The sequence below is a fragment of the Tachyglossus aculeatus genome, chromosome 3, assembly GCF_015852505.1.
Source record: "Tachyglossus aculeatus isolate mTacAcu1 chromosome 3, mTacAcu1.pri, whole genome shotgun sequence".
Lineage (NCBI taxonomy): Eukaryota > Metazoa > Chordata > Mammalia > Monotremata > Tachyglossidae > Tachyglossus > Tachyglossus aculeatus.
The window spans coordinates 16065670-16080811 of NC_052068.1; the positions used below are offsets into that span (position 1 = coordinate 16065670).

Consider the following 15142-nt stretch of genomic DNA (forward strand, 5'->3'; position numbering starts at 1 on the left):
ATAATTTCCATACAATAAAGTGAAAAATGCACAAAAGGTACTACTGTGATATAATTGGTGTGATATGTTTTACCTTATATTCAGTGTGTCTTCTGATATCCCCTTAGTCTTCAAACAGGGTTGCAGAGAACAAAAGCTAAAGAAAATGTGGAGAGAAAAAGGAAGTGAAACATTTCATACTATGATTTACACTCCCCTGATAGTGTCTCACATTTTATATTTGAATGACAAAGTACTTAAATTAGCAAGAACACCATGTAATACTTTCTGACAGTACTTTTCTTTCCCTTCAAAGCCCTACTGAGAGCTCACCTCCTCCAGGAGGCCTTCTCAGACTGAGGCCCCTCCTTCCTCTCCCCCTCCTCCTGATCCTCCTTACCTCCTTCCCCTCCCCGCAGCACCTGTATATATGTATATATGTTTGTACGTATTTATTACTCTATTCATTTATTTATTTTATTTGTACATATTTATTCTATTTATTTTATTTTGTTAATATGTTTTGTTTTGTTGTCTCTCTCCCCCTTCTAGACTGTGAGCCCACTGTTGGGTAGGGACCGTCTCTATATGTTGCCAACTTGTACTTCCCAAGTCCTTAGTACAGTGTTCTGCACACAGTAAGCACTCAATAAATATGACTGAATGTATGAATGACATAAAACACTCGGAGCTTTTATTCAATCAATCAATCAGTCAATCGTATCAACCAATATTCAATCTCCAAATGCTTAGTAAAGTGCTCCACACACAGTAAGCACTCAATAAATACGATTGAATGAATTCTCTAGACATTCCTGCACTAACTCTTTCTTGCAACCTCCTCAAAACTGCTTCAGGCACAAGGGTGGGCTACATCAATCAGTCAATCAGTGGTAATTATTGAGCACATACTATGTGCAGAGCACTATTTTAAGGACTTGGAAGAATACAACACAGTGGGTAGACATGTTTGCTGTCCACAATGACCTTACAGTCTAGATGGAGACAGATATTAATGGGAATGAATAAGTAATTTATAATACATAATTTAAAGATATGTATATAAGTGGGGCAGGGAAGCAGCATGGCCTAATGGATAGAGCATGGGCGTGGGGGTCAGAAGGACCTGGGTTCTAATCCCGGCTTCCTCACTTCTGTGCTGTGTGACCTTAGGCCAGTCACTTCACTTCTCTGTGCCTCAGTTACTTCATCTGTAAAATGGGGACTAAGACTGTGAGCCCCATGTGAGACACAGACTGTGTCCAACCTGATTAGCCTGTATCCACCCCAGTGCTTAGAACAACATAGTAAGCACTTAAGAAATACCATCATTATTATTATTATTATTGTTAGTATGTGTTGTGGGATTGGGGGTGAGGTGAATATCAAATCTCCAAAAGTCACAGATCCAAGTATCTATATGGGTATAGGCACAGAGCCTCAGGTAAAATAAGTGCTCACCTCAATTTGTAATGTGGTATCCTTTTGTGGAACTGTCTTTCCTCATGCAAAACCTTAAAATTGGACACAGGTGGCTTTCTTGTATGTTATGGTCATTTATTTAACTGGATTCAGTAGTCCAATAGTAAAATTATCTAGGACAAATATCATACTGAGTTGAAACTATGGAGGAGTTTTTGTCATAAGCATTGTCCAACCTGAATTGAATTAGTCTCAGACCATCTGGGTTAAATTAGATGAATTTTGCCCCAAACGTAGCTATAACAGGGAGTCAAATGTGTTTGATGTATCAGATTCCTTCTACATTAGCTGTGATTACAATCACAGATGAATTTTGAAAACAATGAAGGTGACGGCATGATAGAAATGTTGGAATTAAGAAGGATTACCAAACATCAAGTGTTTTCATTACACATTTTGGCTATGATTATTATTATGCTTATTATTGTACTTAAGTGCTTTACTATGTGTCAAGCACTGTTCTAATAATAATAATGATAATAACAATTATTATGGTATTTGTTACATGCTTACTATGTGCCAAGCACTATTCTAGGCACTGGGTTAGATACCAGGTAATCAGGTTGTATTCCACATGGGGCTCACAGTCCTAATCCTCATTTTACAGGTGAGATAACTGAGACACAGAGAAGTTAAGTGGATTGCCCAAGGTCACACAGCAGACAATTGGCAGAACCGGGAGTAGAACCCATATCCTCAGACTCTGAAGCCCATACACTTTCCATTAAGCCATGCTCTGTCTAAGTGCTGGGGCAGGTAGAACTTAATCAGGTTGGACGGTCCCCGTCCCACATGGGGTTCACGGTCTAAATAGGAGGGAGAACAGACACTGGATTCCCATTTTAGAGATGAGGAAACTGAGTGCAGAGAAACTGAGAGACTGGCCCAAGTTTACACAGCAGGCAACTGGCAGAGTCTGGATTAGAACCCATGTCCTCTGTCTCCCAGGGGCAGTGTAGCTCAGTGGAAAGAGAAGGGGCTTTGGAATCAGAGGTCATGGGTTCAAATCCCAGCTCTGCCAACTGTCAGCTGTGTGACTTTGGGCAAGTTACTTCACTTCTCTGGGCCTCAGTTACCTCATCTGTAAAATGGGGATTAAAACTGTGAGCCCCCCATGCGACAACCTGATCACCTTGTAACCTCCCCAGCACTTAGAACAGTGCTTTGCACATAGTAAGCGCTTAACAAATACCATTATTATTATTATTATTATTATGCTCTTTCCACTATGCTGCTCCTTGTTAGAACATAATTGCTAGCATGTAATTCAGGGCCTGCTTAGGCCAGTGTGTCAAGTAATTGAAGAAACTGCTTGAGTGGATGTCATTCATTCATTCACTCATTCCATTGTATTTATTGAGCACTTACTGGGTGCAGAGCATTGTACTAAGTGCTTGGGAGCATACAATATAACAATAAACAGACACATTTCCTGCCTACAATGAGCTTACGGTCTAGAGGGGGAGACAGACGTCAGCAGAAATAAATAAATGACAGATATATACATAAGGGCTGTGGGGCTTGGAGAGGGATGAACAAACGGAGCAAGTCAGGGTGACGAAGAAGGGATTGGGAGTAGAGGAAAAGGGGGCTTAGTCAGGGAAGGCCTCTTGGAGTAGAGGGTCTGACTAGGGTCTGTTTCCCCCTCTACACTGCAAGCTCATTGTGGGCAGGGAATGTGTCTATTCTATTCATTCAATCATATTTATTGAACGCTTACTGTGTGCAGAGCACCGTAATAAGCGCTTAGCACTCTAATAGTATACTCTCCCAAGCACACAGTACAATACTCTGCACACAATAAGTGCTCAATAAATGAAATTGACTGATTGATCAATAATAATAATAATAATAATACCTCTGTATTTTTGTTAAGCACTTACTATGTGCCAGACACTGTACCGAGAGCTGAGGTAGATACAACCAAATTGGGTTGGACACAGTCCCTGTCCCATGTGGAGCTCACAGTCTTAATCCCCATTTTTACAGATCAGGTACCTGAGGCACAGAGAATAATAATAATAATAATAATGATGGCATTTATTAAGCGCTTACTATATGAAAGCACTGTTCTAAGTGCTGAGGAGGTTACAAGGTGATCAGGTTGTCCCACGGGGGGCTCACAGTCTTCATCCCCATTTTCCAGATGAGGGAACTGAGGCCCAGAGAAGTGAAGTGACTTGTCCAAAGTCACACAGCTGACAATTGGCAGAGTTGGGATATGAACCTATGACCTCTGACCCCAAAGCCCGGTCTCTTTCCACTGAGCCCTTGTGACTGAAGACTGACTGAAGACTGACTGACTGACTGACCCAAGACTGAACTCCTTGTCTTCCCTCCCAAACCTGCCCTCTCCCTGACTTTCCCATCTCTGTTGACGGCACTACCATCCTTCCCGTCTCACAAGCCCGCAACCTTGGTGTCATCCACGACTCCGCTCTCTCATTCACCCCTCACATCCAAGCCGTGACCAAAACCTGCCGGTCTCAGCTCCACAACATTGCCAAGATCAGCCCTTTCCTCTCCATCCCAACCGCTACCCTGCTCGTTCAAGCTCTCATCCTATCTCGTCTGGACTACTGCATCAGCCTTCTCTCTGATCTCCCATCCTCATGTCTCTCTCCACTTCAATCCATACTTCATGCTGCTGCCCAGATTATCTTTGTCCAGAAACGCTCTGGGCATATCACTCCCCTCCTCAAAAATCTCCAGTGGCTACCAGTCAATCTGAGCATCAGGCAGAAACTCCTCACCCTGGGCTTCAAGGCTGTCCATCCCCTCGCCCCCTCCTACCTCACCTCCCTTCTCTCCTTCTACAGCCCAGTCCGCACCCTCCGCTCCTCCACCGCTGATCTCCTCACCGTACCTCGCTCTCACCTGTCCCGCCATCGACCCCCGGCCCACGTCATCCCCCGGGCCTGGAATGCCCTCTCTCTGCTCATCTGCCAAGCTCGCTCTCTTCCTCCCTTCAAGGCCCTACTGAGAGCTCACCTCCTCCAGGAGGCCTTCCCAGACTGAGCCCCTTCCTTCCTCTCCCCCTCGTCCCCCCTCCATCCCCCCCATCTTACCTCCTTCCCTTCCCCACAGCACCTGTATATATGTATATATGTTTATACATATTTTTTTACTCTATTTATTTATTTATTTATTTATTTTATTTGTACATATCTATTCTATTTATTTTATTTTGTTAGTATGTTTGGTTTTGTTCTCTGTCTCCCCCTTTTAGACTGTGAGCCCACTGTTGGGTAGGGACTGTCTCTATGTGTTGCCAATTTGTACTTCCCAAGCGCTTAGTACAGTGCTCTGCACATAGTAAGTGCTCAATAAATACGATTGATGATGATGATGAGCCATGCTGAGTCAGTTGTCCAAGGCCACACAGCAGACAAGTGATGGAGCTGGAATTAGAACCCGGGACTTTCTGGCTTCCAAGCCCATGCTCGACCCACTATGCTATGATGCCACAATACTGCACAAAACCCTATTCCCGGGAGTCCCTTTCTAGTCTGATGTCTGGAAACAGACACCTCCCCTACTTAAGTTCCCAGTGACTTGTGAGCAACTGAACACAAATGTACTCACACCACCATGCCTGTGACACTTATATACATTTTGTATATAGTGTCCCTCTTTGTTGTTATAGTGTCCCTCTATGTTGCCAATTTGTACTTCCCAAGCACTTAGTACAGTGCTCTGCACACAGTAAGCGCTCAATAAATACGATTGATGATGATGACGATGTAAGCTGGGCAAGTACTCTTACAGCCTGTGATCTGGGACAATAATCCCTTATTGACTTAGGAAAAGTTCAGTCCTGCTTAAATAACCCTATAAAATAACTCCAAAATTTCTTTGGGGAAAGAAGTGGAAAATCATGTCTGTTCTGCACATTCATTTCAAATGAAAGAATTAATTGAAACATTTAAAGTAAGCATCTGGGATTTGAAAGCCAGTCTTCACTTAGAAGTCCTTCTGGAACTAAAAGCTAATGACATTTGGTGGTTAGTTGGCAAGGAAATGGAGTCAGAAAATCATAAATTAACTAGTCCCACCCGCCTGTTTTCACTCAAGATGGTCTTGAAGCAGGCCAAGCAGAGGAGAAAGGAGTTCCCTGGGCTTAACCCCTGGGACAAATGACAAATTAAAATAATAATAATAATAATAATGGCATTTGTTAAGCGCTTACTGTGTGTAAAGCACTGTTCTAAGTGCTGGAGGTATAAGGTGATCATGTTGTCCCACGGGGGGCTCACGTGGCTCAGTGGAATGAGCTCGGGGTTTGGAGTCAGAGGTCATGGGTTCAAATCCTGGCTCCGCCAACTGTCAGCTGGGTGACTTTGGGAAGTCACTTCACTTCTCTAGGCCTCAGTTCCCTCATGTGTAAAATGGGGATTAAAACTGTGAGCCCCCCGGGGGACAATCTGATCGCCTTGTCACCTCCCCAGTGCTTAGAACAGTGCTTTGTACATAGTAAGCACTTAATAAATGCCATTATTATTGTTATTATTATTATTATTATTATCATTATTATCCCCATTTTACAGATGAGGTAACTGAGGCACAGAGAAGTTAAGTGACTTGCCCAAAGTCACACAGCTGACGGAGGAGCAGGGATTTGAACCCACGACCTCTGACTCCAAAACCCGGGCTCTTTTCCACTGAGGAATTGTTGTTATCATTAAATGTTACAAATATGTTACATAAATTTTATGTTGAGGCAGCCCATTTCAGCAAGAACCGGGTGTTTTTACCTGCTCAGGGTTCCATAGAAATCCATCCTCGTTTGGAGAAAAAAATCTTGCTTAATCGATCCATCAATTAATCATATTTATTGAGCACTTACTGGGTGCAGAGTGCTGTACTAAGTGCTTGGGGGAGCACATTATAACAGAGTTGGTAGGTACATTCTACACCCAGTCTAGAGCTTACAGTCTAGAGAAGCAGCATGGTTTAGTGGATAGAGCCCAGGCCTGAGAGCCCTAATCCCAGCTCTGCCATTTGTCTGCTTTGTGACCTTGGGCAAGTCCCTTTATCTCTCTGGACCTCAGTTCCCTCATCTGAAAAATGGGGATTAATAATAATGATAATAATAATACTGATGGTATTTGCTAAATGCTATGTGCCAAGCAAGCACTGTTCTAAGTGCTGGAGTAGATACAGTGTAATCAAATTGTCCCATATGGTGCTCACAGTCTTTATCCCCATTTTACAGATGAGGTAACTGAGGCACAGAGAAGTTAAGGGACTTGCCCAGTCACACAGTTGACAAGTGGAGGATCCGCGATTAGAACCCATGACCTGGACTCCCAAGCCCAGGCTCATTCCACTAAGCCACACTGCTGCTCATCAAGAAGAAGATTTAGATTAAGAATGTGAGCCCCATGTGGGACAGAGACTGTGTCCAACCTGATTAACCTGTATCTACCCCAGGACTTGGAACAGTGCTCAGCACATAGTAAGCACTTAACAAGTACCATAATTATAATTAGTGGATAGTCAACTAAGTCATTCCCTTCAGCCAACAAAATGACTGGCTGGCATTGTCAGGAAAGTCTTGCTCAAGTCTAATGTCTGCCATATGTCTAATTTGGGTCAGTTTAAATCCATGCCCTCACTTTCTACAATTAGTGAATATGGAAAATGGTAGTCAGACCTGGGTTCTAATCCCAGTTTATCCTTGCATGCTTTAATTCTGCCCTCTCCTCTCTCCACCCTTATTGACAACCATGCCCATCACCCGTTTACTGGTTGTTCCAGACATTTACTTCCCTCCTCAGACCCCCTGTCCCCGCACTTTTTCCATCCCTTGCCCTGAGTGAGCTGGTCACCTACTTTATTAAAATCGACAGCATCAGGTGTGAGCTTACTAATGTCCATCCTGCCCCTCCTCATTCCCTCCCCCTTCCGGGCCCCTCATCTATATCCCCATCCTTCCCAGCAGTGTCTCTAGAGGAGATCTCCTGCCTCCTCTAAAAAGCCACCCCCTTCACCTGAGCATCCAAACCCATTCCTTTGCACCTTATCAAAGCTTTTGCCTTCCACCCACTTCTTCCCTCCCTAACAGCAATTTTCAAGTGTTTGCTCTCCAATGGCTTCTTCCCCACTGCTATCAGACGAGCCCATGTCTCCCCTATCCTGAAAAAGCCCTCCCTTGATCCCGCAGCTTCCTTCAGTTATCGTCTCATCTCCTTCCTACCATTCCTCTCCAAACTTCTTGAATAAGTTGTGTACACAAGCGGCCTCAAGTTCCTCTACTCCAATTTTCTCCTGAAACCCCTCCAATCTGGATTCCATTCACTCCACAGAAACCGCCCTCTCAAAAGTCATCAATGAGTTCTTTCAGTGAAGCCAAATCCAACAGCCTCTACTCCATCCGAATCCTCCTCAACCTCTTGGCTGCCTTCAACACGATGGACCACCCCTTCTCCTGGAAACGTTATCCAACTTTGACTTCACTGACTCAGTCCTCTCCTGGTTCTCCCCTGACCTCTCTGGCTGTTCATTCTCAGTTTCCTTCATGGGTTTCTCCTCTGCCTCCAACCCCCTCACTGTGGGGGTCCCCTCAAGGTTCAGTTCTGGGTCCCCTTCCATTCTCCATCTACACCCACTCCCTTGGAGAACTCATTCACTCCCATGGCTTCCATTACCATCTCTATGCGGATGACACCCAAATCGACATATCCTCCCCTGATCTCTCTCCCCCTCTCCAGTCTTGCATCTCCTCCTGCCTTCAAGACATTTCTTCTTGTATGTCCTCCCATCACTTCAAGTTTGAAAAGTCCAAAACAGAGCTCCTTATCTTCTTACCCAAACCCCATCCTCCCCTGACTCAGAAGCCCATAACCTTGGTGCTATCCTTGACTCCTCTCAATCATTCAACCCACATATTCAATCCATCACTAAATTCTGTTGATCCCATCTTCATTATATCACTAAAATCTTCCCAATCCTCTCCAGCCAAACTGCTACCACCTAAATAAAATCACTCATCCTATCCCACCTGGATAACTGCATCAGCCTCCTTGCTGACCTCCCAGTTTCCTGTCTCTTTCTACTCCAGTCTGTACTTAGGTCTGTTGCCCAGGTCGTTTTTCTACAGAAACATTCGGGACACGTCACCATGCTCTTCAAAAAATTCCAGTGGTTGCCCATCCACATCCGCATCTGCACCATTGGCTTTAAAGCACTCCACCACCTTGCCCCCTCCTACCTCACCTGGCTTCTCTTCTTCTACAATCCAACCCACACATTTGGCTCCTCTGGTGCTAACCTTCTCACTGTGCTTCCATCTCGCCAATCTCTTCGCTAACCCCTCGCCCAGGTCCTGCCTCTGGATTGGAACTCCCTCCCTCCTCAAATCTGAAAGTCAATGACTCTCCCCCCAACTTCAAAGCCCTATGGGAGGCACATCTCTTTCAAGAGGCCTTCCTAGACTATGCCCCACCTTTCCTCTTCTTCCACTCCCTTCTGTGTCCTAAAGCCCTACTGAGAGCTCACCTCCTCCAGGAGGCCTTCCCAGACTGAGCCCCCTCCTTCCTCTCCCCCTCCTCCCCCCCACCCCCCCACCACGTTACCTCCTTCCCCTCCCCACAGCACCTGTATATATGTATATATGTTTGTACGGATCTATTCCCCGTCCTCATCTCCCTCCCCATCCCCCCCGCCTTACCTCCTTCCCCTCCCCACAGCACCTGTATATATGTATCTATGTTTGTACGTATTTATTACGCTATTTATTGATTTATTTTATTTGTACATATTTATTCTATTTATTTTATTTTGTTAATATGTTCTGTTTTGTTCTCTCTCCCCCTTCTAGACTGTGAGCCCACTGTTGGGTAGGGACCATCTCTATATGTTGCCAACTTGTACTTCCCAAGCGCTTAGTACGGTGCTGTGCACACAGAAAGTGCTCAATAAATACGATTGAATGAATGAATGAATGAATGAATGAATTTATTACTCTGTTTTATTTGTACATATTTATTCTATTTATTTTATTTTGTTAATATATTTTGTTTTGTTCTCTGTTTCCCCCTTCTAGACTGTGAGCCCGCTGTTGGGTAGGGATGACCGTCTCTATATGTTGCCAACTTGTACTTCCCAAGCGCTTAGTACAGTGCTCTGCACACAGTAAGCACTCAATAAATACGATTGAATGAATGAATGAATTTCTTACTCTATTTATTTCATTTGTACATATTTATTCTATTTATTTTATTTTGTTAATATGTTTTGTTGTCTGTCTCCACCTTCTGGACTGTGAGCCCGCTGTTGGGTAGGGACCATCTCTATATGTTGCCAACTTGTACTTCCCAAGCGCTTAGTACAGTGCTCTGCAAACAGAAAGTGCTCAATAAATACGATTGAATGAATGAATGTATTACTCTATTTATTAATTTTATTTGTACATATTTATTCTATTTATTTTATTTTGTTAATATGTTTTGTTTTGTTGTCTGTCTCCCCCTTCTAGACTATGAGCCCACTGTTGGGTAGAGACCGTCTCTATATGTTGCCAACTTTTATTTCCCAAGCGCTTAATACAGTGTTCTGCACACTGTAAGCACTCAATAAATATGATTGAACGAATGAACGAATGTGTCACCCTGACTTGATTTCCTTTAGCTCGTGCCCCCTCTCAGCCCCACAGCACTTATGTATATATCTGTTATTTTATTTATTTATATTGCTGTTTCCCTGCTTCTAGACTAAAAGCTCATTGTGGGCAGGGAATGTAATAATGATAGCATTTGTGAAACGTTTACTATGTGCCAAGCACTGTTCTAAGCACTGGGGTAGGTACAAGGTAATCAGGTTGTCCCAAGTGGGGAATCGCACTCTTAATCCCCATTTTACAGATGAGGTAACTGAGGCCCAGAGAAATGAAGTGACTTGCCCAAAGTCACACAGCTGACAAGTGGCAGAGCTAGGATTAGAACTCATGACCTCAGACTCCCAAGCCTGGGCTCTTTCCACTAAGCCGCGCTGCTTCTCTAATGTGTCTGTTTATTGTTCCTTAAGTACAGTGCTCTGCACACAGTAAGCACTTAATAAATACGACCGAAAGAATGAGCGAATAATCCCAGCTCTGCCACTTGCTAGCTAGGTGATCTTGGGCAAATCATTTAAGATTGTGAGCTCACTGTGGGCAGGAAATGTGTCTGCTAATTCTGTTGTTTGTGCTCTCCCAAGAACAGTGTTCTGCACATAGTAAGCACTCAATAAATAGGAGTGATTGGAAGAATTGAGTCTTTGTTCCTCAGTTTCCTCATCTATGAAATGGGGAGAAAATTCCTGTACTCATCCCCTCACTTAGACCATGCGCCCCATTTGAGAGAGAGAGTGTATCTGGTCTCACTGTATCACATGAACCCAATTGCTTAATGCAGTGATTACCAAATACCACAATTATTATTACTACTCTCATTGCCAACTTTTACTCCCAAGCCCGGGCTCTTTCCACTAAGCCACGCTGCTTCTTTTTCAGCTTTTCCTATGAGAAAAAGGACTGTGCTAAATGTTGGGTTGGCAAAAGATCATCGGATAGGACACAGTTCCTGTTCCACACAGGGCTCACAGTCAAACCAGTGGGGAGAACAACTATTTTAGTTCCATTTTACAGGCAGGGAAACTGAGGCTCAGAGAGTAAGTGACCATGCGGCAGATCAGTGGCTGACCTCGGATTAGAATCGAGGCCTACTCCTCTGCTCTTTCCATTCGCCCACACTGCCTCTCGTGTGGGGATAGGAATGGGGGGATATTATGTAGTGAATCAGCAGTATTAATTAATTAATTCATTCATTCAATCATATTTATTGACCACTTACTGTGTGCAGAGCACTGTACTAAGCACTTGGGAAGTGCAATTTGGCAACATATAGAGATGGTCCCTACCCAACAGCGGGCTCACAGTCTAGAAGGGGGAGAAAGACAACAAAACAAAACAAAACATATTAACAAAATAAAATAAAATAAAATAAAAGTCAATGGTATTTTTTGAGCACTTATTGTGTGCAGAGCACTGCACAAGCGCTTGGGAGAATATAATGAGATGATATAACAGTCACATCTCCTGTCCACATTGAGCCTACCTTCGAGAGACTAGCAATAATATTTAAGTGTTTACTGCTTGTCAAGCACTGTATTAAGGGCTGAGATAGATATAAAAGAATCAGGCCCCACGTGGGACTTGCATTATAAGTAGTAGGGAGACAGGTATTAAATCCCCATTTTGCAGATGAGGGAAATGAGGCAGAGAGAAATTAAGTGACTTGCCCAAGGTCACATAGCAGGTCAATGGCAGAGCCAGGATTAGAACCCGTGATCTCTGGCTCTCAGATCTGTAGTCTTTCCACTAGGTCATGCTACTTCTCATTATTATTATTATTATTATTATTAGTAGTAGTAGTAGTAGTAGTAGTAGTAGTAGTAGTAGTAGTAGTATTGAAAAGCAGTGATGTCTAAGGTCAGAGACTTTCAATTCTCCAAAATAAATATTCTCAGTTCCTTTATCCTTTTCCAGTGGATCTGATTTTACAACTCCTTAAGCTTCTTTGTGGGTCAATTCTATGCACATTCATTCATTCATTCAATCGTATTTATTGAGCACTTACTGTGTGCAGAGCACTGTACTAAGCACTTGGGAAGTACAAGTTGGCAACATATAGAGACGGTCCCTACCCAACAGCGGGCTCACAGTCTAGGAGGGGGAGACAGAGAACAAAACAAATTAACAAAATCAAATAAATAGAATAAATATGTACAAATAAAATAAATAAATAAATAAAGTAATAAATACGTTACAAACATATACATATATACAGGTGCTGTGGGGAGGGGAAGGAGGTAAGGCGGGGGGGATGGGGAGGAGGAGAGAGCACATCTCCAATTCTCAACAAACACATTAATCAGTGTGGGACTGGAATTCCAATGATAATAATAATAGTAATAATGATGGCATTTGTTGAGCACTTACTAAGTGCCAAGAACCGTTCTAAGCACCGGTGTAGATACAAGGCAATCAGGTTGTACCACGTGGGGCTTACAGTCCTAATCCCCATTTTACAGATGAGGTAACTGAGGCATGGGTAATTTAAGTGACTTGCCCAAAGTCACACAGCAGATAAGTGGCAGAGCCAGGATTAGAACCCACAATCTCTGCCTCCCAAGCCCGAGCCCTTGAGACTCGACATATCTGGTCATACCTAGATCAAGACATGCTTCTTCTATTGTATTCATTCAATCATATTTATTGAGCGCTTACTGTGTGCAGAGCACTGTACTAAGCGCTTGGGAAGTATCCCAGCTCCTCCATGTGTCTGCTGTGTGACCTTGGGCAAGTCAGTTAACTTCTCTGTGCTTCAGTTACCTCGTCTGTAAAATGGGGATTAAGACTGTGAGCCCCACATGGGACAACCTGATCACCTTGCATCCCCCACCCAGTGCTTAGAACAGTGCTTTGCACATAGTAAGCGCTTAACAAATGCCATCATTATTATTATTATTATTATTATTACAAGTTGGCAACATATAGAGACGGTCCCTACTTATCAGTGGGCTCACAGTCTAGAAGACTTATATTGTCCTGAATGTGACGCACAGCTCTCTACACACAGTAAGCACTCAATAAATACCATCGATTGATTGACAATATTACTAATGGTATAGACCCTATCATCCTCATTTATCTTCTACATTGGATCTATTATGGCCGACTCATATTCTTTTCCTTTTCTTCAAAGCCCAGGCCCAAATGGTCACACAATACCTCTTAAAGGCTTTACTCCGATCGCCGTTGTGGAAGACGAGGAACTTGGAAAATCCATTCTGAAAGAAAATTTCCAGGGCCATCTCCTGTGGGAATAAATGGATTTTAGTGAAGAGCTGGCTAGGAAATGAAAGATTTGGGAACTGAAGTTCAGAGTTTGACCTCCTCATATTTTGATAGGCACAGAAACGCAGCATCAGGGGTTGTGTGAACTTACACAAAGAGGAAAGGAGGGCCACAGTGTCTGACCACACACTCCCTGGCTGTTGTCCCAGAGCTCAGCATTCATCCTCTAGACTAAAAGCTTGTTATGGGCAGGAACTATGTCTGTTATACTGTTATGTTGCACTCTCAAGTGCTCAGTACAGGGCTTTACACACAGGAAGCACTCAATATATGACTGATTGGTATCCTGCAAAATATGGGAGAATTAACCCCAGTCTAATCATAACAATGCCAATAATTTTAAAGATTTGGATTCCAAATCCCATATTGATTCCCCTCACTCCTCTCTATATAAAAAAGGGCATAAAACCACAACCATTTTACCCAATGCCACCCACTGCTGTGTGAGACCTTGGCCGAGTAACTAAACTTCACTATGCCTCAGTTTTCTCAGCTGAACAATGGAATTCATTTAGATTGTGAACCTCATGTCAGACAGGGACTGTGCCTGGCCTGATCTGAATGTATTATAATATATTACTATTATTATTACTACAATATAATATAATATAATATAATATAATATATATTATATTGTATTATTAATTATATTATATTATTATATTGTTATAATACATTATAATAACTGTCCCGGTTTTAGACAAGTTCTTGCTATGTCATAAGCACTTATCAAATGCTATTATTTTAAGTGGGAGCTTAATAAATTCTACTACCACTCTAGACCTTAAGTTCACAGTGGGCAGGGAATTGTCTGTTATATTCTTGTGTTGTACTCTCCCAAGTGCTCTGCACACGGTAAGCGCTCAGTAAATAGGAGTGACTGATTTACTACTACAATTAGCACTACTTCTATGCCTACCACCTACAAAAACCCAACCTTCTTTTCCTGAAATGAGAGCCACCTGAACCCTTCCTTGGAACCAGATTAGCTCACTTCAGACTCGGAGTAAGATGATCCTTTGTGGAGGACGTGGCCTCTACTAAATGTGGCTCTAATATGTGGTCTCTTATTAGGCACAGGAGGAGCAACGGCTGCAGAAATGATGGACTGAATAATCAACATCATCCAGTCCATCTCCAGTGCATATCTGAAAGATGCTTTGGCAGATGGGTTGAACACGACATTGCAGAAGCCAGGGAGCTGATCTGCCTCTCAGCCCAGCTGCTTAGACATCCTCATCTGTGACTCTGGCTGGGTAATCATCCTTCTTTCCCGCTCACCAGCTCTGTAAGAAATTCCACTGGAAACAGGATTTGGAGAGTCTGTTCCATTTCAAGAGCTAAAATGGCTGAAGGGAAGGAACAGGGCTCATTTAGGCCCCGAGATACAGCAGGATTTTCCCCTGCCTCTTCATTCATTCAATCGTATTTTTTGAGCACTTCCTCTGCACAGAGCTCTGTATTTAAGCACTCGGGAGAGTACATGATAACAATAGACCCATTCGCTCCCCTTCTATCTCCTATCTATCTATTCTCCAGAAAAATTGGAGTCTGACGAATGCAGCCTGTCTGGGTGAAGACAACAACCCTGAGCTTCTTGATGCAGCTCCAGTGAGGGCACCTGTCTGACTAGAAGGGAATGGGTGAAGGAAGAGATTGTGGAAGGTGAGGAAAGCAGACATTTTTGCTAGGGAGGCACCGGATCAAAAGTGTTTCAGGAGTGTTGTGTCAATCATGGACTTTTCCGTATTCGTGCCTGCGGAAATAGGTCACTTTATCCTA

General features: G+C 43.3%; 1 protein-coding gene across 1 annotated transcript in view; it reads right to left on the minus strand.

The window, feature by feature from the left end:
* WDFY4 (WDFY family member 4) overlaps window positions 1-15142 on the minus strand; it is a 442717-nt gene that overhangs the window by 176966 nt on the left and 250609 nt on the right. The window contains exons 45-46 of the mRNA XM_038744298.1: window positions 13235-13320; window positions 74-136 (exon numbers count right to left, since the gene is read on the minus strand). Coding sequence (XP_038600226.1) covers window positions 74-136; window positions 13235-13320 — 149 coding nt within the window. The remainder of the gene's footprint in view (window positions 1-73; window positions 137-13234; window positions 13321-15142) is intronic.